The sequence below is a fragment of the Odontesthes bonariensis genome, chromosome 18, assembly GCF_027942865.1.
Source record: "Odontesthes bonariensis isolate fOdoBon6 chromosome 18, fOdoBon6.hap1, whole genome shotgun sequence".
Lineage (NCBI taxonomy): Eukaryota > Metazoa > Chordata > Actinopteri > Atheriniformes > Atherinopsidae > Odontesthes > Odontesthes bonariensis.
The window spans coordinates 16223215-16246778 of NC_134523.1; the positions used below are offsets into that span (position 1 = coordinate 16223215).

The following is a 23564-nucleotide window of genomic DNA, read 5'->3' on the forward strand; positions in this document are numbered from 1 at the left end:
ATTTTGGTCAAAGCTGAACACCTGAATAAGATTACTAAAGTATTGTTGTGTGTGCACAAAAAGTTTTTCATCTCCATCAAATTTATCAAATGTACAATAATGTGTAAAATACTTGCTTTATTAAATTTAGCTGAAAAAATTCACATTATCAGTCGAACTCTAAATCAGCATCAGGGGTACTTTATGTTATCAGCATATTTATGTTTGTTAAATCTGTTTATAAACCAGTTAAAACAGCAACAACAATAATATAATAAAAATAATTTATAAAATATTATTACAGTGGCCTGAACTGGATTAAGCAGGTGTAGAAAATTGAAGGACAATAATAACAATAATAATAATAAATAGCTTATAATATTAAGTGAAATCCATTACATTAATTCATAATGGTTGATGACTATATTACATATAATTAGCTGAGCATTTGCTGCTTTCAAACAAGTCAGTTCGCCGAGAAAAATGCGACCTGTTTCTATGTATGATGTCATCTAAAAAGATATTTGAATGAAACGTATTTCAGCAGAAATAAAGATCTATATCATAAATTCATTCTTCAAAATAAAAGAGTCTGCAAGAAGAATAAGTATGAGTTATAATAACTCTAAATTAGAAAGGAAAATGTGTAAATCCAAACCATAGCGCATAGCTGCAATCCCATGTGTCTGTACAGTTAGAGCCATTACATCATGGCAGCTTATCACCTGTGCACATGGGCATTAACCCTCCCTTGATATAATCTACAGACCTGATTTGATTTAGAAAGCTGTATGATGTATCGCCAACTGGTGATCCTATACTGTTTGCTTTCAATAGCCTGTATGATTGATGTGATGGATAACCACAGGGGGACTGCAGTTCAGTACGCAGACTGTTAAAGTATACTTAAAGCAGCATTTAAGTGGAAAAAATGGCATGTACAGTGGTTAAAAAGCACAAGTATTTGTGTGGAGAACAAAGGAAACCTTGTCAGAAGTCGATTCAGTTTGTAAACCATACAGTGCATCTGATAGAACAATTTATGAAGATCCAGCATCAAACATGAGCAAATAGCTTTTTGAGATTCGAGCAACAAATTGAATTAATTGAAGATGCAATATTTTCAACCAAGGGCAGAAGCAATGTGGTTATAAAATAAAATTATTGGTCTCCATTTGGTTGTTCATCCCTTTGCACTAAAGTCAGTAACAATCACTCTAGCTTGAATAGAAGAATCTTTGTTACGGTGTGGAGTTCAGTTAAAAAAGGACAAATTTTCTCCACATTTCTCTGGTTGGAGTCCCTTCATGAGTCCAATGGAAGTCCCTCAGACTCAGTTGTTGGAGGCTGATAACTGGGTCTGCGTGAAACCCGGTGCAGTCGGTCCACAGCCACACTTTCAAACGCCCTCCTCATCAGAGGATGCTCCTCCAGGACGTCGTTGAAATCGTCCACGCTCAGGGAGTAAAGACGACAGTATGTCTCGGCCCTCACGGTGGCTGTGCGTCGTCCCTGAGTGAGCAGGCAGATCTCTAAACCAAGAAAAGGAGAATTTTAACTATCAGCTGAGCTAAGCATGAAGGCTAAAAAAAAAAGAAAACTGGCAACGGAGACACCAGTATTTTACTGTCATTTTACAGCACGTGTAATTTATCCTGTAATTCTTTGTCATTGCATCAACTTAATGTGGAGGAAGATAAATCTTGTTCCATCCCATATAATATTTATTTTGCCTGTCTCTGTTCAAACAAAAGGCACAGACCAGCATGGAGCTCCAAGACCGAATAGGAAAAAGCCCTGTGTGTGTGAAGGATAAAGTTGATCCTATCCTATCATCATGTGTCCTGGATAGTACAGTATCACTCTATTATTCATTGAACTTCGGAGCCTGCCTGAATCAAATTCAAGACACAAATTTTTGCCAACAGAGTGACTGTGGATTCCTCCAAGGATTGACGCCTGGCTCTGTCATCCCTTTGGTCAGTTAAGTCAGTTTCAATCCAAACAGGAGCTACTAAATGCCCTCAGAGTGGCATTCCTCTCTAGCTTACGTTGCCCAGTGCTACTGTGTTCGTTCTCCTCTAAGCTTTCATCAGTAAATCTGTCTTTATGTGTTAATACACAGCTCCGGCTCTAACCATAAAAATAAATTAATTATTCATTCAATTTGACATTAGTCCTTAGGAAATAACATAAAGAGCTATTCAAAGATAATAACTTTGCTTTTGGGAATCTATTTTTGATCATTCAAGAGCAAACATCAAAAAGAGAATATCACTATCAAGTGGGCCGATGATGAAAATAAAAGAAAGTTTCAGCATCTTTATAAGGAGGAATTTATGGGATAATTACTACAGTGTCAATAAAATGGAACAAAGATGAGCTAAGACTCGAAAGAAGTACGACTAAAGAGGATAAAACAGTACACAGAACGTCTTATAGATTTCATTGGTAGTTGTATGAAAATTAAGGATGGTGGCATATGATTTACCCCCAAAATAAGCTCCATCGCTGAGCTGAATCTCCCTACAACCGCGTGGGATGATCGTGACAGTGCCATGCTGGATGAAGTACATCTTCCGACCCAACGTGCCTTCTCGTATAACGAAGTCTGCTGGTTGGAAAACTTCAAAACGCAGTTTGGTCAGGATCACAGTCACAAAATGAGGGTCAGTATTGGCAAAGAGTGGCATGTTGGCTACCAGCCCACGACAGTTATAGCTGACAATCTCCTGCGTGAAGAAGAAAACAAGACGTTCAGAAATCAGAAATGGTCGTCTGTTGATACAGATTACATTCATAAATAGGAAGGAGTTTGTGTATACTTATTGGCTTAATCATATGAACTTTTTAACTTAATCAACTTTAGTCCAAATGAATAATTTAGAGAAAAACATACATTCAATATCCAACATTCACCGTGGATAATTTTACCAGAGCAGTTGTTGACGAATGTTTTCGAGTAATTAAATTAATGTTGTTACATAATGATATACCTGAACAAAAAATCTTCCCAAATTGAACTTCTTTTCTAGTTTTCACTTTAATTTGACAAACATTTGGTTCTATGTAGTCTTTACACGATTTCTGTCCCATCAAGAAGTTATTTGGTTGTGTAAAAAAAATTGCAGATTCTGCCTTATACAGTTTCAGTAATAATTCTACTATATATTTAATTCTGACGTTATAGTCGTCTGTGATTATGGTACAAAAAAATGTAGAAGCTTTGTAATAGTAGAATTTATGGTAAACTTCCTTTATTAAGTGTTCCTAAAACAGTGGCTGGTCCAGGTGTAAAAATATTAATTAAAATAAACAAATATATTTGCTATTTATCAAATGTGATCAAATAATTAAGATAATTATGAAGAAGATTATTTAAACTTGTTTTGAAAGATTTGCAACTGACTGCAACTAATTCCACTAAAGAACTATGAATGAATTTAAAATCATAATTCTTGGGAAATTACCATTAAAAGTTTTGAGCTGCAAGGTTGTAGTACGTAGTACTGTAGTAGTACTCGAGCAGGATCTGTGCAAGTAATTTTCTATCTATTTTCTGGTGTTTAGCAGAAAATGGATGTATGATCCTTGAGGTTTTATGGATCTTTAGTGCTAACATCAACCCAAACCCAGGAGAGAATAAAGAATTTGTGCATCATAGAAAGAAAAGATTTGCCCCAAGCATCAAACAAACAAAAGGATTATTGGGTAGAGCTCTGGGATCTTCTAATCTATTTATTTATGTATTTATTCATGGAGAAAGGAGTAAATGAGTTTGATAATTTGTCGTGGAATTGCCCTGCGGAAAAAAAAAAGCAGTAAAAGAGAACCTGAGGACTGAGAATGTGGCATGTTTCTGCTTGAAAAAACATTTAAATAGTCTGTATTTATACAGATGGATCTATTGTCTATTAATTCATCTTTTTATGTCCAAATAAGATATTCAAAGATGATACCTTCAGGTTAAGAAAATTCCAGAGTGACAAATGATGAACTACAAATAGAATCACAGAAAAAAATGGTAAGATACTGAATATTTTTCTATAGTGATTTATAGTATATCTATACTGATTCACTAATACTACAACTACTGCTTCGCTCTGAGCTGAAAGAGTCAGCGAACTGATTTGTTGACAGACGTAGCTGCTTTTCTCAATTCCTTTTAAAACTGAATATCTTAAAGGTTTGATTGTCGGTTGGAAAAGACATCTGAAACATCACGCTGAACTTTTTGATTTTCTGACATTTCAAATTGATGAATAATGATAACGACTGCTACTGCTAGTCCTCAACTACTGTCAGCCTTATTATCTATGGTCATTTTCAAGGATATGAGCAAATAAAAGACAGAAGTGGGAGGAAGAGCAAGAAAAACTGAGGTCCAAATCACCCACCTCCCTCAGTGGATCACTGAGCTCTCCGAGGATGCTGTCCTCATCAAACATCTTGCCTTGAAATCGCTGCTCGTAATAATCATGAATCCTCTGTCTTACATCCGCTGGCAGTTTATGGAAGGACATATACTGCTCCACTTGCTTATACTGAAAACATTTGTGCAAAACATTGTGGGTGACCCTTATGAGGATGCAATCAGACTTTTGATGTCAGATGTTAGTCACATTTTCTACCATGTGTTTGCTGGATTATTCCACAGTAATTACTTATTAATTCCATTTGTTTTGCAGGCGCTTTCTCCCATTTTAAGTTGATTACAAACTCATTTTCAGTAGCCATCAACAGACAGTGATCCAAAACAAAGGTGCCATTTGTCATCATCTGCTCAGCTTTATCTTGTGAAAATCTCCTGGAAACAATCACAGCAAGGCCGCAAAATCTATTAGATAATACATATATTCTTTCTGGCATAGTCTCCTGGAATAAAGGACAAACAAGTAAGCAAGCCTAGGATATGAGACATGGCTGGGATATTAAAACTGAAAGCCAGAATCAAATTAGCACCCATGTGAGGCTCCTGGAGAAGGTCAAACTGATTTGGTTTGTTAAACTGTTTCAGGACAGAGTTGAGGGAATTACCTTCTCTTGATACTGTCGATGTGATGCATCCAAGGACTGGACCAGATTAGTTGCGTGACCCAGGAACATGGCATAGCAGGTGGCGCCAATAACCATGCTGGCCATGGTGAGCCAAACATCACTGATGCCCTCGGGAGGGTTAGCACCATATCCAATACATAACATGTGACTCATGGCCATAAACAGGGAGTAGGAGTACTGTAAGTGCCAGGTAGAATTCTGAAGAGAATAGAGTAAAAACCAGAGGATATGAGACAGGACACAGTAATGCGCTCTTGAAGAGGTTATATATAATGTGCACAGAGAATTAAATTGAATTACAGAGGCTAAGAAATGCAAATTAATACAGTACAGGGGAGGCATTTGGTCACATTTATCCAAAAAGTTCCTCTTCGTTCACAAAATATGTTTCAACATTTTTTTTCCCCATGAAAATGATTCCTTAATACCGTAGTATTTGCTCCAATCTATTAGCAGAAACCCAACATTATAATGTGTTTTCATTAGTGTTGCATGGAAATAAGACAAGTAGCATTTTATCAGCTTTGAATTTAAATCTAAAAATCACAAATCCTGCACATCACACTTCCCTCATCCTCAGCCATGTTGCATCATCGCAGAGGACCAGATTTCTACGGTAATGCAGAAGGAACAAAATAAATATTGACTCTAAAAAGCGTTGTTTTGGGTTTTTTGTCAGTTTTTTGGTGTCAGCTTATTTTGGACATTTGGAAAAGTACACAGTAACTCTGGTGGCAGCAGTGAAAAATGAATATCATTTAGAGTCCTCAAATCAATAATTCATGAGAACATGATAATAAACTGTGATCACATCTCAGTGACGTGAAACCACAAGATACAAGTATAATATCTGTTGTACTCACAATACTGGGAGAGCTGTGTAGCATCGGGCTATTATCAAGAATGAAGTATGGATGAATTTAACTTTACTTAAATCTTGAGATGATTTATCATGATATGCACAGTGTAATCTTTAATAAAGGAATCTTAATTGGGCTGGTTATAAGATGGGTTTGAAACACAAGCAATATATGGACTTGGACAAGTTGTTCTTCATAATTTTTGATTTATCAAATGTACAATAATGTGTAAAATACTTGCTTTATTAAATTTAGCTGAAAAAATTCACATTATCAGTCGAACTCTAAATCAGCATCAGGGGTACTTTATGTTATCAGCATATTTATGTTTGTTAAATCTGTTTATAAACCAGTTAAAACAGCAACAACAATAATATAATAAAAATAATTTATAAAATATTATTACAGTGGCCTGAACTGGATTAAGCAGGTGTAGAAAATTGAAGGACAATAATAACAATAATAATAATAAATAGCTTATAATATTAAGTGAAATCCATTACATTAATTCATAATGGTTGATGACTATATTACGTATAATTAGCTGAGCATTTGCTGCTTTCAAACAAGTCAGTTCGCCGAGAAAAATGCGACCTGTTTCTATGTATGATGTCATCTAAAAAGATATTTGAATGAAACGTATTTCAGCAGAAATAAAGATCTATATCATAAATTCATTCTTCAAAATAAAAGAGTCTGCAAGAAGAATAAGTATGAGTTATAATAACTCTAAATTAGAAAGGAAAATGTGTAAATCCAAACCATAGCGCATAGCTGCAATCCCATGTGTCTGTACAGTTAGAGCCATTACATCATGGCAGCTTATCACCTGTGCACATGGGCATTAACCCTCCCTTGATATAATCTACAGACCTGATTTGATTTAGAAAGCTGTATGATGTATCGCCAACTGGTGATCTTCCAAAATCTTCCATTGTGAAGTACATGTTTGAAAAGCAACTGCAGAATAACTCTAGACCAAACTGCCCCCATGCACATTTTCCTGGAACCTCTGTGGTGTTAATGACTTCAGCAAGGCCTGGTCAAGACTAAATTACTGCATCCCCATGTTCTTTTGCATGACTGTAAAGGCAAAGTGGGGGATTGCTGATTGCATATCTTCCACACTTAACCTTGTATATTATTCGACATGCAATTCCCCCACATTTGCAACATCCAAATGTAAAGGTGTAAAGTTTTACCTTCTGGCTTGTCAGTGTTGTTCCCCCTCACTCTGGTCATTGGTTCATTCACATCATTAGTTCATTCACTGCACCCGTTAGTCATTGTCACCAGCTGCACTCACTCTCCAATCACTCCCAGCCATCTATTTAGTTTCCACTCTCCCCTGTCTTGTCGTCGGATCTTTGTTTTTGTCATTCCTAACCTGCTTGTGCCTTCCATGTCTACTTACCCGTGCTACCCGTTTTACGTCATTGTTAAGCTAATTATTTATTTATTCTATGCCATGCCAAGTTTTTTGTTTGCCTTTCCACAGTTAAGTTTTTTGAATCTGGCTTTGCCGCGCCTTTCGTTTGAACTTTGTTTGTTTTTGCTTTAATAAACCCAGCCTCTTTTTTGAAGTCCGCATCCGTGTCCTCCATCCTCACACAAACCTGACAGCCGCAGAATTCCATGGACATTTAACTGTATTTTGATAAACATATACTCACCACCATATTGTTTTTAGAAACCCAACATTCTGGAGGAAAGTCCTGCAGCATTGGCACCATGAAGGTCATGCAGCCATCCCAGTGGCACAACAGCAGCATCATGCCGATTAAGTTGACTATACGCACCACAGCACTGGCGAGGTCATAAGTCATGTGGCAAATCTGTCAAAGGAAAAGATAGATTTGGAAAAAATGCTAATATTGATGAATATCTTATGTCTAAGTGCTGTTTTCCATCTCGTCCCTTTACCTCTTCCCACTGGTGAATATATCGGATGAGGCGAGACAGCCGGAGAAGACGAAGTAGGCTGAGAATTTTGGTGAAACGCACAATGCGAAGAGCGCGGGCAGTACGGTACACGTCAGTAGAATCATGCAGGGACTCCAGGTCAACAACAAGAAAGATGTAGTCGACTGGGATGGAGGAGATGAAGTCTACCAGGAACCATGTACGGAGGTATTGCCTGCGGATTTCTTTTGGGTCCAGGATGACGTGACTGTCCTCTGAGAAGATTCCTGTACGGAAGTTGAAAATCAGGTCCATGAGGAAGAGAGTATCAGACAGGACGTTGAAGGTGATCCAGGGCCTGGTGTTCTGGTCTTCAAAGAAGGTGATTCCCCAGGGCAAAATGACCAGATTGCTCATCATCAACAGGAGCATCACAATGTCCCAGTAAAACCTGGACAGAACAGGAGAGGGTGGTGCAGTCAGATTTGTGACACGCTGTCGAGACCGTGAAGGTTTGCATTTTCTATTTGCTTAAACACATTAACTTGACAAAATGGTTTTACAATTTTTGTCAGTACCAAAGACCAAGCAAAGAGCCTATTCATAAGACAATTTTTTCAGGTACTTCACTAGTTCACACATAATTGAGTGAATACTGGGGTTAAGCATGCAGTAAAAGTTTGAAATTGCAGTGAAATAGTATGAATCATTCTTCATATAATGAGTAAATGCATGATGTCTAGCAGTGTCAGCCGAACCACATAAGTTTTAATGTAACTTTTAACTTATTTGAGTTGGACAGAGGGACCTGACCGCAACATGCAAGTCTTTTAATTTTTAAATTACTTTTTAAAAGTGGGTATTGCTGCCATCTAGGGATGGGAATTGATAAGATTTTTACGATTCCAATTCCATTTTCAATTCTGCTTAACGATTCGGTTCTTTGTCGGTTCCTTTATCGATTCTCATTTGGAGAAAAAGGACAACAAACCGGTCGATTAGCATCAACTTTGTTTAGTTTAGAAGTAACACGAGTCATGACCTTACAAACCCAACAACGGTGAGGTCCACATTGGTCTATCATGGCCTGGGTAATTTAACTCTTCCCTGCTCTGGTGAAAGGAGAAGCTGGAGGTAGAGGTGAAGCCTGTAGTAGGCTACCACCAGCCTCTGGCTCTGAGCCAGTCAGGCTCTGCCTCTCATGATTTCATCTAAATGTTATGCCTGAGAAGGCATTAATTTAACCTTAACCGTTACAAACAGCAGGTTTGACATGAGGCAAATGGCGCTAACATGGTAGGCAGTGTTTGTTAGTTAGTTAGTTACCTGCAGTATTAGCCGAGGACATGCTAACGTTGCTAACGTTGCTAACGTTGCTGGGTTCAGATTCACCAACGTTGGTCCGGAGCAGATCGAAAACGCGACATTCATTCATAGTTATTGCATGTTGGTAGTATTTCCTCCCTTTGGTGAAATATTCACTTTGCAAGTTGCCCTGTTGTCGTCTTTTTTAGGGATGTGTAACCAAACTTTCGAGCGTTTGTACCGCTTGGGCGCCATGTTTACTGTTGACTGCTGGCTGCGCTGGACGCCATTCGCGCCCACTGGGATCGATAAGGGAATCGTTTGCAAAATCGCCAAACGATTCCAAGGAATTGAAACACTGGGAACCGGTTCTCAACAAGAACCGGTTCTCGATTCCCATCCCTACTGCCATCTACTTGTTTTTTTTTCTTTGCAGATGTTCACTTGAGCTCTGGTGCATCCTCCTGTTAGTGGTCCTTGAGACGCTTCCCAAACTTGACTTGAGTCCACCTCTTCCTGATAAATTCACTGGAAAAACTGAAAGGGGCACCTATCTACAGAAGTTCAAAGAGATGATGATGTATGTCAGAGTGCAAACCAGCTATGGTAGAGAGAAGCATCTGTAGATCTGTGGTACCACACTTTATCAAGGCAAAAATATTTGGTAGGATAACAGAAAGTTTCTGAAGCATTTAAAGCTCCAAAAAAGAGCAGCATATGTATTTCATTAGAAAATTAAATATATGTGGAACCACCAATAGAAATCCCAGCTCTAGCAGCCCAAACTCAGTGATCGTGATAAAGGACCAAGCAGGTAACTAAAAATCTAACAGTCACTGTGAATGAGACCCAGAGTTCTTCTTTGGAGATGGGAGAAGCTTATGAAAGGAGAACTGTAGCTGTAGCTTTCATCCGTTCAGACTTTCATGATCGAGTGGCCGGAAAGAAGCTATTACTCACTCACAGGCCCATGACAGCTTGCTATGATTTCAACAAGAAGCACCTGAATGACTCTCTGATCACGAGAAGAGCAATTCTCTGATCATAAGATGCAAATATAGAAAGATGGAGTTTTATGGAATGAGATTATATAAAGTACTTTTTCCATGTGAATCAAATTTAGTTTTTGGTGATGACCGTGTACGTTTGTAAATTCTGTCAACTTCATTATTATTATTATCTGTTATCTATTATCATCACTTTGTCCTTTTTTCAATTAAGTTAATACAGGCGCTTCTTATCAGCAGATTAAATTCATTTAAGGTTTTTTCTTTTCTTCTTTTTTTTTGGTGACCCAGTCTGAGACCAAACATGATCCCAGTAAAGCATCTCTAGATGACCTAAAAATACCAGTGCACTGATACCCATCCACCCTGGTTACACCTGAAAGTTTCCTTAAAGAATAATGGAAGAAACTTCAATTCTGTGCACATTTACAGTCTGTCTGCATCATATCACATCCAAACAGGATTGAACTGGTCTGTCAACAGGTATGAATCGGTTTTAAAAGGTACAGAAGTCAAATTAAAGTTGCAGGGTTGCTGAAGTCATCTCATTATGGGGACAGAGTGCCATCGAGGGAGTGACCCTTACTCTCGTAACAGCTTCCGTCACAAGAGAAACCCCTCACATTAAAAATTCATGCAGTTTGCCTCATTGGGATACTTCCATAAAGACAATGAACAAAAGAAAGTATCACTACCACAGGAAATGTCTGCCCTGTCATGCGTTAGAACGCTGAACTTTGGACTGCACACAGCTTCACTCATCATTGTCTTCTTCATTTCATACACATCATCTTACCCTATATGTCTCAAGTATCTCTTATTCAGCAAGGGTGAACAGTGAGGATTTCCTTACAGATTGTATACATCAGTTGTCAATCACTTAGTTCTATCTCTGGCTCTCAGTCACTCTTTCATTACCCTGGCACAGTAACAGAATATCAACTGGACTATTTTTAATTACTGCCACCCTCCAGTGATTGTTACATGAACCCATTGAGAAAATTGACTTGTAAGCCAGTCAGAGGGGATACAAAAGCAGATGATTGGTCTTTTCATTCTCATTCATGTTTATCTCTCCTTCAATCGTTCGCATCTATGTCCTCGGTGTCAGCACACTGGTTTACATGACTATCTATCATCACATGTCATGCTACAACGGATTAGTGGCTACTTCCTGCTGCTTATAATGACTCCAAAGAGACTGGAGCGTATTACAGCAGTTTATTTGGGTAGACGCATAAACTTGTGAACTTAGTGTGTGAGAGAAGCAACTTTTCTGCCTTCTTTAAAATCCATGCACACAACATATAGCCAGTCAATCAGCCATTTCTACCAAGAGAAGAACCATTTCAACAACTACTGGATCACTCACAAAGTCATTTTCATGATAAATACCTGCAAAACCACGTTTTCATCAGCCTTTGCTGCTCTAATTTAACCGTCATGCGTATCATTATGATCATGAGCATCAAATTTATTGGCTTTATAGTGAATCTATAGAGCTTAAGAGAGAAGCTAACTGTCCGCAAATCTCAAGCCAAAAACTAAGGCTGAGTTATACTTCTTTTAACTGCCCTTGCGCTTGCGTCTTGCGCGTATGTTAATGGCTCGAGACGTTTATACTTCATTTTGCTTTGTCGGCGGTTGCGTGTGCTGGGTGGCGATTCACCGCCAGGACAGTAGGTGGAGTAGCGGGTTTTTTCAATGACAAGCCTACTATGATGAAAGCAAATTCACCGCCAGGACCTCTTCGAGTGGATTCATGCTTCTTCTTCTTGTAAATAGCCGGTATTTTGTCAGATTTTCAACACTTTGGGGGTCTAAACGACTACTTTCTCGCCTGAAAATGTTTCAAATGTTGCTAAAGTTATATATTTACAGAGTTTATAGCTTAAGGGAAATCAGCTTTTCAGGCCGGCTGATTTCGGCTCGGGCAGGAGTGAAGTGCACTGTGTGTAAACGCTCTGCATACTGTCAGATCGATGAGTATGCCGTTTTCAAGTGGTAAGCGGTTTCGAACACAGCCAGTGGCTTGCGCTTGCGTCTTGCGTAAAGTTTAGAAAATTGAGGTGACACACGCAAGCACGCAAGGGGGGGCTTGCAACTGCGCAAGGGCTTGCGTTGCGTCTTGCGTTACCGACTATAAACCAGGCTGAAGTTGGACCACAAGGTTCCAGAGTGCAAGATCTCTGTAATCTGCCCATCAGCTGTCTGTGTATTATTGAATAATAGAGCAAGATGGGAATTATAGGGATTCTTGCTGGTAATAATCCCCATGCACGGGTTTATCCTCTCTATCTGGTATAGTCTGATGGTTAAGAATTGTTTAAATTTTAGACCAGCTATTGTTAACGACCCCACAGACCGATTGCTTGAGCATCATTTTTCAGATGTTGCCTAGCAACAAAAACAGAATCAAATTCTCCAAAAGGATAAAGTTAAAAAAAAAAAAAATTCTCCAAAAGGGAGGCCAAGCTAAACTCAAACTATTGGATGTTTTTTTCAATTTGAGTAATAGTTAATTGATAAGGATCAATGAAAGTTGTTTTCCTCAAACAGGAAGAGGGGGAACAGGAGGGAGTGGTATGTACTAATCCAGATGATCTTGTCCTATATACTGTATCATTAATCAAATCCGTTCATCGCCTTATCATGTGCTAGGAACTGTGACATCAGCTGCTGTCCTTGGAAAACTGGATGTGAGTCCTCAGTCAAAGACTATTTTCTCCAATCTTTGCACAAGAAAATGTTGCCAAAGCCTTTTCACGCACATCACTGAAACTTAAGGTAGAATTAAATTGTGGAGTTGGACAATCACCCAAACTTGTGGTTACCTGAAATCACTGTAGGGGTGGATGATCCACACTCCATAGCTCTTGACCCTTTCCTGCTCAGCAGCAACCCCCTTCTGGCTGCCAAACATGCGCAGGGAAAACTTGTTGACCCCCGGCTGCAGCAGAGACCCGAACTTCTTCTGGAAGAAGTTGGACTGGTCCTGAATTAGCTCATCGATGCCTCCTTCCCCCTCTCCGTCAGTGTCCTGCTGGCCATCGGGGTCTGCCGTGTAGTCATCATTGTGGGTCTTGACCAGGGAGAAGAGCGTCCTGGTAACATCGCTCCTTTTTTCTGTCTTTGGTGAGGGGGTTCCTGGGGGGGTCGTCCTCTGGGAACTACTTCTCCACCTGGAGAAGCGGAGGCTGTTCCAGCTGCAGTACCTGGAATACTCCGGTTTGGGAGCTGGGTTTTCACCAATGCCCTTCTGATCGTCCATACTACTTGAGGGGCTGGTCATTTCAACACTTTGCTCTTGAAATTTAGAAAAACGGAGTGGGTTTTACTTTCTCTTCAATTTTGCTGGTTGAGTCTTAGATGTAAGCCTCACTATCCGCTCAAGTTTGCTGCAAATGCCATTTCGCATTTAAGCTCCAACCCTACAGAAATTAAATTTTGAAAAATGAAAGCAAAATTTAAGAATTTAAAGGAAAACTAAAGAAATAAATACAAGTCATACAGTCAGCCCCTCACATAATCTTAAAAGCAAATAATAACAGCAATCAGTGGGTCACCAAGAAGTCACAATTAACAAAGTGCCACATACGCATTACAAGTCTTGATATGTTGTAATGATGTGATAAAAGAAAAAAAATGTCCCACAAGCGTTCTCACAATCCAGAAAAAGCTGGAGGTTCCATTTAAAACTTCTAGGGATTAATTAATTCAGCAGCGCGGAAAAACACAAACTTCAGCCGCAGCTGCGTCAGCCTCCCGTCTGACCGGGAGAGGACAGACGCACACGGTCAGAGGGTTCAGTAGCCTTCAATAATCGGCTTTTCGGGATAGCTGCGTCCACTCACCTCCTCCTCCACGGTGGTGGGAGTGCCCTCCCCTCCTGAGGCGGGTCCCAAGGTGATGCAGCTTTAGTGCAGGTTGTGTTGCGCACGCATGACGGAAAGCGTCCAGGTCAGCAGGAACCGAAACCTAATCAATTTACTCATTACTGATCTGGTTTCAGCACCAAAACTAGTTCTCTGCTGGAAGTTTTTTCCAAATCAACCGTAATTGGACAGAAAAGCTTATTGCGTCTGCAAATAGCGCACAAATACTGGTTTGCATGAGCTTATCAAAGGTTTACGTCTTTCAAGACCAATATATTTAGTTTAGCTCTAAAAACTTTCTTTCTGAACTAAAGAGGTGTTAAATTGAATTATAATAAACAGTTCCTACGGAAAGAGTTCTACATTTGATGAAGACAATGTCACCTTTGGTCCAACAACATGTGAGTGGTAATGGATTTAAAACAGTAAGCCTACTAAACCATTTCTATGCAATTCCAAAATACCCAGAACACAGTTTTATGACAGCATCTTGCTTGTTTGAACAAAATGACCTAAATATTATATTACATTATATATACATTTACAGTTTATTGGATCATAATTGCATTTAATTTGATTGTATCTAACTAGACCTTTGCTGAACTATTTTACTTCCTGTTTCAAAGTGCCTTGACGTGACTTTTGTTCAGAATTAGAGATAATAGGTAAAGTGAATTGAATAGAAGTGATGGTAGGAAAAAAGATACATTTTTAAATTGATAAAACAGACTGAAGATGGAGATTTTTGTTGTGAGGCCGGTGGGCTTTTGTGCATCCTCTTTTATATCACTGATCCGTGGGACGTTTTTATAATTTGACTGAAGTGCAGCTGTGTCCAAGTCAGTCGATTGGACATGATCAGATGCCCACAAAGAATGAGAGAAACTTTCAAAGAAGCAGAAAGCTTGAAGGGTCATTCCAATGAATACTTGACTGATCCTTGAGGTGCTTTGTCCAAGTGCTGGGAATGAGATCTGAATACTAAGCTAGAAGTTAAGACGTTTTTGGCTTTTATTCTTTAAACATTTGTAAAACACTACTAAAACCCAGTTTTTGCATCACCACAATTACAAAATTGTATTTAAAGTGAAGAAAAAATGTGATTGAATCCATTTTAAGATGACCCTGTAACGAAACAAAGAGTGGAAAACTTAAAATGGTCCGAAAATATTTCACCTACACTGTTCATTAGCTCACTTAATTCATCAAACAACTTACCATTTAACCCCTTTCCAGTAGAGCATCAGTTTCACACTATTCAACAGCCTTCGCTCAAGAGTTTGTTTTCTTTCCACATCCAGGTTTGTCCAACGGCTCTGTGGATCTGGGGAATTCAAACTCAGTCAGCCTTAGACTGTGAGCAAATATCCTCCTGTTTTTGGAAGGTTGGGCTGTTGCTGATATCTATGAAGAAGCTTTGTTTAGTAGTGTAACACCATGAAAATGTTAGGAGTTAATCCACTTACCAGTAGTTATCAATATATGTTTTTTTTTGTATTACTATTCTGATAAAGTTACATGGAGAGAATAGCTGCAAAGCAGCTGTTAAAAAGCCGTTTTAAAATCCAAGCTTTACATTCTTTTTGATAACACGATGAAGGACGCAACAGAAATAAAGGTCTTATTAGGCTGTGCATGACTGGCACTTTCCAGATCGCATGGTTTATATACTTTATTTATATACTATTTAGAAACTAAACGTAGGGCATGCAACCTTTGCAAGTGTCCAATACTCAGACACCAACAGGTGCAACTGAAAAGCTGCTGTCTTGATTTCTGGGTCATTGCTTCAGCCGTTTCCTTGTTCAAGTTTAGAAATTTAGACATTTTGAAGTCGCTCAAACAGTAAATCATTAACCATTCAAGCAACATGCCATTAGTGTGAGCTCTTTTGTCTACTGCAGAATTGAAAAAATGGGTGCATTGAAAACGTTACCTGCAGAAAGACTGAAGTTACTGATATAAAAGAGCCGTACACAAACCCAGCTGTAGCTACTACGAGCCATCCCTCTTTTCTTCATATTCTGCTGCCAGGCAACCGGGCGTTTCCTGTAATCTTTTAAAACTGTCTTGATCAACAGTTCTCCAGGCCCTCTGAAGGTGCTTTTTACTCATTGTCAGTCCAGTCCTTATACACAACCATTTTTAGAGGACTGTGTTTTTTTTGTTGATCTCGTTTGTTAAACCACCAAAGAATGACCAACGACTCATTCAGGCATAAAAGGTTTTGAACCCTCAACACCAACTAGAGAAGAAAAAACTTGTTCTTTTTGAAAAAAAAAAATTCCAAACAACTTTTTCAAATATCTGATTGCTTCGAAAATTTCAAATCAGGTCGTGGATGAGTAAAAAAGTGAGACTGCAGCAACAAGTACAGGGGAGGCATTTAACTTTGTGTTCTAGATCCAGTTTCTGCTGGTTATTTCAACACTTTCATCTCCATTTGGTGTGAAACAGGCTCCTCTGCTGTCATCATTTAACTAAATGTGAGTGTTGCATGTGCCAACCGTTCACACAGGCTGAGGTAATACGATGTCAGATGAGGAAAAACAACACTGTGGAGACGCATTTAGACAAAGACTGAACTTAGGCAATTTTTTCCCCTCTCAGGCATACTGGAGTTCAGCGACAGAAGAATTAGAAAAGTCTTTAAATTTTTCATGTGCAGTTGCTACTCTACATTGTATTTATGAGTCACAAAACACACTTTAAAGTACAGTAACTTAGAAATGAAAACTGTTTTCTAAAATATAGTTTAATTGTAACAAAGCTTGTCCCAACCCATATAAACTAAATATTTTGTAGAAACATGGTTTTCATTGGATGGAGAGAATATTAAGATACATTTACAAATAGCACATGCATATTTTCCTATATTGACCCTATGAGTGAGTGTGGGCATGCGTAGTTGCTTGTCCCGTTTGTCTCTATGTGGCCCTGAACTGGATTAAGCAGGTATTAAATAAAAAAAAAAATTAAAAAAAATGAATGGATGGTTATTTTTAATGTGAATTTACCAAGTTCAGCCAAAGATAAATCAGTACAACAGGCTCTCAGGGGTGCCTCATGACAAAGTAAAAAAATGTTCTGCATTAGGTTTTAAACTGACTCGGGTTGACAAAACGTGTAACAGCTTAGAACTGTTAAGTTAAAAGTAAAAACCGAAAAGAAAAAAAAAAATCCCGCCCGACCTTCACTGGCTAAAAATGACAAAATTGAACCCAAACACATCAAACATTTTATCAATCTTTAACAGGAATAACTTCATAAACATGAAAACCTATCTGGCACTTGAAAAACGCTCTGTGGAGCTACAGCCTCGTTCGCTGACCCTCTTCTCAATTTGTGCTGGTACTGTTGCCACATAATTCCCTGAAAGACATAAAATTGTATTATTATCATCAAAAGGTTTTTGTGTCATGTCTGAATGAGTTTGATTTGTTTTGGGGACTCACTTTTTTTTTTTTTCATCCTTGAAATAATTACATATCGGTGAGTTCTGCGTCAGTTGGGCTTTCAAAGTGTCAACCTCCTGCTGCCAGACATCAGACTCGGATTTAAGGTCATCTGAATGACAAAGAAAGTGTTTCAGACTCAAACTGTTGTTCTTGTGCTGCACCACATGGTGGCAGCTGAGTGAAAGAGCAGGTTGAGGGGTTTTGTACCTGTGACCTTCTTGTTTGCTGCATCTGCAGACTCCACCTCTTCTTTTTTTGTTTTCTACAATACCATGGGAGAAATGTTGGACTTTAAGATGAGCTGGGACTTTGTTACACACAAAAATATATCTACTTTCTTTACCAGAAGATCCGATTCCATATAACTTCACATGACTTGTTAAAGCATGATACTTGTGAGAGCTAGTTACTGTCATGAGAAAGATTTGCCTTTTGAAAGACATGGAAAGAGCAAAGATTCTATCCTATCTGAAACTGTGTCTGTTAATAAAGGTGATACACTCAAGTGGCACATGAATCATTTTGTAATAACTTAGGAAAAACACCCCTACATGCATCACACCTTTGACTTGATCACAGCAAAAACAGGGGTTTCAGGGGCTAAATGACAACAACTGAAGCTTCTTTTAGGAGTGACAGTGACATGTAAACCTCTGACTGAAGACTGAAGTGTGTGACGCCATCATGCCACGATCGAGAGAGCTCTCCAAGCTGGTGGACAACTAGATCTCCAAATCTTTGTAATAATTTATGCAAAGAAAATCATTTGCAGTCCCAATTACAAAGTAAATTGTAAATTTGCAAAAGGTAATTAAAAACAGAATAGAATGATTTGCAGATCTCATTAACTGGTATTTCATTTATAATAGAACATAGAAAATATAATTGTTAGAAATGAGACATTTTATTTTTTTCATGAAAAATATTAGATCATTTTGAATTAGATGCCTTAAACAACAAGCCTTAAAAAGCTGGGGTGGGGCAAACAAAAGGCTGGAAAATTAAGTGCCACAAAAACAAAATTGCAGCCAGAAGAACATGTTGTGACTAATTAGGTGAATGAGCAACAGTTCAGTAACATGAGTTGGTATAAAAGGAGCACCTTAGAGACGCAGAGTCTCTCCCAGGTAAAGATAAGCAGAAATTCAGCAATGTGCAATAAACAGTGTCAACAAATATATTGCTCTTCAATGTAAACTTATGAATACTTTGAGTATTCCATAATCTACAGTGCATAATATCATCAAGAGATTCAGAGAAGAATCTGGAGACATCTCTGTGCAAAGGACACGGATGAAAATCAATGCAGGATGCCCATGATCTATAAAGCTCGATCATGCGAAGAAGCCTATGCTCTTCAAAAAGATTGTTAAAGTAAGTTTGCCAGTGGAAATACAGGCAAAGACCAGGCCTTTTGAAGTAATGTGACGTGGGCAGAGTTGCTTGCTCACAGTATCACGATGTGTGTTTAGTGTTGAGCAAAGATAGCTTCAGGTTCATTACTTCATATTAAATGCGAAGTAATGAGGATAGAAATGTTAACAAGTAGCAACATTTTCAAATCTATCCTTGACACATGAACCCACTGATATATGTTCAGACATCTTATCATTCTTGCTATGTTTTTAAGGCAACGGAAATCAAACAGAAGACATGAGCTGAAAAGTTGGGGAGTGTTAAGGTGGACTGAAACAAACAAATATCACACTTATTAAAAAAAAATTTTTTTTACCAGTTCTGCTTGACAGGCTTCTCCGTCAGTTTTCTTCTTCTCCACCACTTGGCCAAGGTTGGTTGCTGCAGTCTCCAGATCCTTTATTGAATTTAGCTCCTCAGTCACCAATTTCTCCATCGAGTCTTTAAAGCGGTCTTCATATTGAAGTCTGTTATAAAATCTCTCTGTGACCATTTTGAACTCTGCACTCTTCCTGTTTATTAAGTCCATCTCTTGATACTGGCCCAGGATAACCACAAGCAGTCCTCCGGACATCAGGATGGAAAATATGGCTAGGATCCAGCAAGATTGCATTGATGCTGTCTGCGTTTCTGTAAAAAGTAAAACAGAGTAAAACTGTTTAAAGAGACATGAGTGACAGGCAAGTCATTGTCACCAGGAGAATAAAAACAAATGTCACATGACGTTTAACTTTTTTTTTTTTGTTATTCTACCAAATGTGCGAAAGGCTGAGGTGGCAGACTGCTGAAGTAGTGGCTGGACTGCGAGCCTGTTTTTTTAATTGGTCCATCTGGTTTGTCGTTTTCCGCGCACGCCAAGTTACAAATTTCAACTGGTGCACGACAACTATAAAACAAGCTTAACTCTGTAAATAAGTAATTGTGACAGAGAGGGTATCTTGTCTTATGACACCTGCTGATAGCATGTTTAACAACTCTGGACTTTTATCTGGGAAATGGTGCTGTTGCTCCGGGCATTTGAAAAAAATACAAGTGCCTCCAGTTCCGCGTTAAACCTTTTTACATTCATGCAAATTCTTAACTTCAGACTTCTCTTCTGGCTGTTTTAAAAGTGACTGCATGCTGGGCAGAGCCAGTCTCCACCAGGGAACACTCTAAGATAATCTTAAGAAACAGTAATAATATGGAGAAAACACTGTGGTTTAGGCATTAAACAACCAAGAGTCTGGGAAGAAAAATGACTTTTTGCATCTTTCATCATGGAATGTTTGATTGAGACCAACATATGAAAACTGTTCACCTCTTCTGAATTACTTTCAGTCAATAAAAACCCTTTGGTCGCACCATTGTTGGGTTTAGACAAAGATAATGTAAAACCTATTTGCTTAGGTGTTAGAAATTCCAATTAGCCCTCCATGTGAGGGTGATTATTTTTATAATTACTAGTTTTGCACAGATTTGCACAGATTAATGTTCGTCTGTTCGCATCCACCAGAAGCCGCTTGTTAACATGACTTGTGGTGCTAATTCTGATGTTAGGTGCCACTAAAAAATTGCTAAAGAGTAAAAAAGTGTCATGAAACCATGTTGTCATTAGCTGCTATTCCAAGTCACTTGCTATACTGATTTTCAAACCCTTTTCATTGCATTAGTCACGCCCAGTCTTTGAAAAGACTATGAATGTTGTAGCTGATGGTCGGAAAAATTGCAGTCCAAATGACTGTAAATGTAGTTCAGTGCGTGCTGGATGAGTTTTTGTGATTATAAGTTATTGTTTGCTTTTGCTCCGTAAAGAACTTTGACTTGCATTTGTGTTTGAAAAGTGTCGTACAAATTAAACGTTAAACGCCAACAGATGAATAACTTATCGCTTATCTTGAAATGTGGAAATCAACCCTTTGTGGAATTTTCTTTTAAACATCGAAAAGTCTCAATTATTTCCAGAGAAAAAGGCAACTTTTAGGAATTTATATGAAGACTATTGGCGGTTCTTTTAAAACGTCCACAGGAGCATCAAGCCTCCACGTTGTTAACTAGTTAATATGTCTGTATCTTTTGACTCATCTTGACAAACTGGTTCTATCAGTTACTGCCTGCACACCTTCACATAATTCTGGTCTGACTGGAGTTTCTGGTTGTACTGGAATAGGAGGAAAAATGAGAGCCCAGTACCATCAGTAAGTCCACAAATCTCAAGGCAGCAGAAAAAGCTTATCTGAAGAACTGTAAAGAAACACACCAAATCATTTTAGTCGGGGTTTAACTAAACCAAGTCATGTGTCAAGACCTGATTTACTTTTACAACTCACTGGTGTTTAACTGAGACAGCGAAAAAAAGAAAATCATTGATCGAGGCCAGTAGAATAAATAATCTTTTATCTTAATGTTTGTCTTAGAAACCTTTTTGTTTGTGAAATGTCATGTGATTAGATTGTACTCAGTAAACCAGATATCACTTAATTTGTAGTTAACAAAGGCTATACAAAGAAACACCTTACGTACTGCTGTTCACTCACTTTGGAGAAGCTGACTGGCTCAATAAAGGAAGATTAGAAAGCGTTCACTTTAAAGTCCTACATCTGACTTTAGGTAGAAGATTTGGACAACAGAAGAATCGAAACCTTAATAAGAAGTACAGTGGCGCTGTTGGGAATCCTCTTATGTAGTCTTGGGTTAGTGTTTCAAAAATGAAATGTTGGATGGTTAACTTTCAAAGATGCTCACGTGAAAGCTGCTCATAATAGATTTTTTAGGAAACTTTCCTTTATCCTTTTTAATCTATGGCCTAAAATCAACAGGAGAGAAAAAGAGGAAACTGTTGTCCAATCTAGGGCCTTATTGTACTATTATATAAAGTCAACCCAGGTGACACCCAGGAGAAAAATGAACGTTATCACAGATTAAACTATTAAAGCTCAAAGTGCTGCATGTGAGACTTCCCTGCCTGTCTAAGAGGTTTATATAAGTCATTGTGGAGTTGTTTTTGGTTGTCTAGGCAGCCCTTAGGCACAGAGAATGACCTTGTACTCATGGGTAGAGTGAGAATTAAGGGTTTCATTGTGACTTCATATAAAGTGGAAAACACATCGGGCGTCGTTTAAAGCTGCACATTAATACGAGTCCTTGGCTTTGAACCTGCTGGTAGACTCACTGTGACATACTCCCACGTTAGGTTACCCGGTAATGGTAGAAGCTCCAGGCTCCCGTGAGAATCGGCAGGATAAAATATGAAAATGATTAGTAATATGTGCCACAAAAACAATAAATTCAATACATTTTTAAATGTTCTTTTATTCCCCCCCATGGTTGCGGCATATTGTTCACAGCTCATTGACATAGTGTCGCGGTACCGAATTCAGTAAAATCACGGAAAAAGAAAAGGAAAAAACACTTCAGAACCACATTGGTATACAGAAATGAGTTCCTGTCAACATTTGACTGATATTATTATTGTGTTGGACGTGCTCTCTACCTACTTATTTGATCCGTAAGAAACTATGTCCGGTATAACAAAAGAGTGAGATCAAGATTCAAAATTAGGAAAAAAAAAATTCTCAACTTACTCAAAATGCGCTGTAGGAAGTGAAGTGGTATCCCAATTTGTCCAAGACAAACAGTTTTCCAAGACGGGGAAACTAAAAGATCCGGCTGAAATGTAGATATTTCGAACAGGTGTTAAACCGTAGCGTCAGTTTGTACAGGCGCGCTCCCGACGGGTTGCGGAAGCTACCAGACCGTGCACGACTTCTGCACTGGAGTTAAAACGATTATTTTATCCGATGTGTATGATATGTAAATCGGCAAGAGCTCCGCGGTATTTTATCTATCAGTTCTATCACAATGCATTTGAGAAACGCAGAACAGTGTTGCACATTCAACTTTCCAGGAGCGTGGTTGCCAGCGATGTTTAGAAATGAGAAAAATGATTCCTGTAATCCAAAGTTGTCCTGCGTGGGTTGAAAACTGGTCACCGTCTCTCCTTGATTTAGAGGACTTTTTCAGTGTCGTGTATAGTCAAAGTTTATGAAGACAGAAATAGTCCCAATTGGAACAAATACGGGGGGGGGGGGGGGGGGGGGAGGACACGCATTACGGAGGTCGTATATTTGCATAAAAGTTTAAGTGTAATACACACACACCAACCTATGTGACTAACGTTTACTTTAAATTTTATTTCTAAATTCTTTAAAATAAAATTTGACGCATTTGCTCTGTTTCTTTGTGCCATACAGAAACTTTTTACTGTCGTGATATGCATCCGTTTTTTAGCTTTTACCAATTTGAAATGTTGCTATTCTTCCTCACAGACTTAGAATATGTTCTGAAGCTGAGGATAAGAAACAATGAAGCATTTAATTGTGTTTTGTCCCATTCAATCTGCGAAATATGTTCTTCTGCCCATGTGATAATGAACGTTCTTGATGCAGTGTCATACTGGATTTTCTTTATATTATTATTACTAAAAAGCTGTGTGTTAGTATTATCAACAAAATGGCTGGGGTGAGGAATACCACTTACTATCCCAATCCAACCCGGCAGGTTGTTCATTGCCATTTTAGATTTTCTGAGACCCCAGATTGATGTGACATCATTATTTCTCACCAAACACTCCTACAAAATTGCCTGTAGTGGTACAAATACAACTTTCAGATCCAGATACAAATTATTTTAAAATTTGCTAATGGAAACGTCTGCCATTTTTAC

General features: G+C 38.5%; 1 protein-coding gene across 3 annotated transcripts; it reads right to left on the reverse strand.

Annotated features, from left to right (window-relative positions):
• Window positions 1-97: 97 nt before the first annotated feature.
• hcn3 (hyperpolarization activated cyclic nucleotide-gated potassium channel 3) lies at window positions 98-22875 on the reverse strand. Of its 3 annotated transcripts, XM_075449028.1 has the most exons (12): window positions 22424-22875; window positions 19177-19490; window positions 17652-17706; window positions 17442-17553; window positions 15205-17358; window positions 12946-15111; window positions 7821-8250; window positions 7571-7732; window positions 5017-5235; window positions 4377-4523; window positions 2471-2711; window positions 98-1511 (listed from the first exon to the last, which is right to left on the reverse strand). In XM_075449028.1, the coding sequence occupies exons 6-12, from the start codon at window positions 13401-13403 to the stop codon at window positions 1285-1287; spliced, it is 1884 nt and encodes a 627-aa protein (XP_075305143.1). In that variant the 5' UTR covers window positions 13404-15111; window positions 15205-17358; window positions 17442-17553; window positions 17652-17706; window positions 19177-19490; window positions 22424-22875; the 3' UTR covers window positions 98-1284. The 3 variants fall into 3 exon arrangements, with proteins under 3 accessions (XP_075305143.1, XP_075305142.1, XP_075305144.1); XM_075449027.1 differs by having other exon boundaries at window positions 12946-17358; XM_075449029.1 differs by lacking the exon at window positions 22424-22875 and adding an exon at window positions 22012-22417 and having other exon boundaries at window positions 12946-17358.
• Between the last annotated feature and the right edge of the window lie 689 nt (window positions 22876-23564).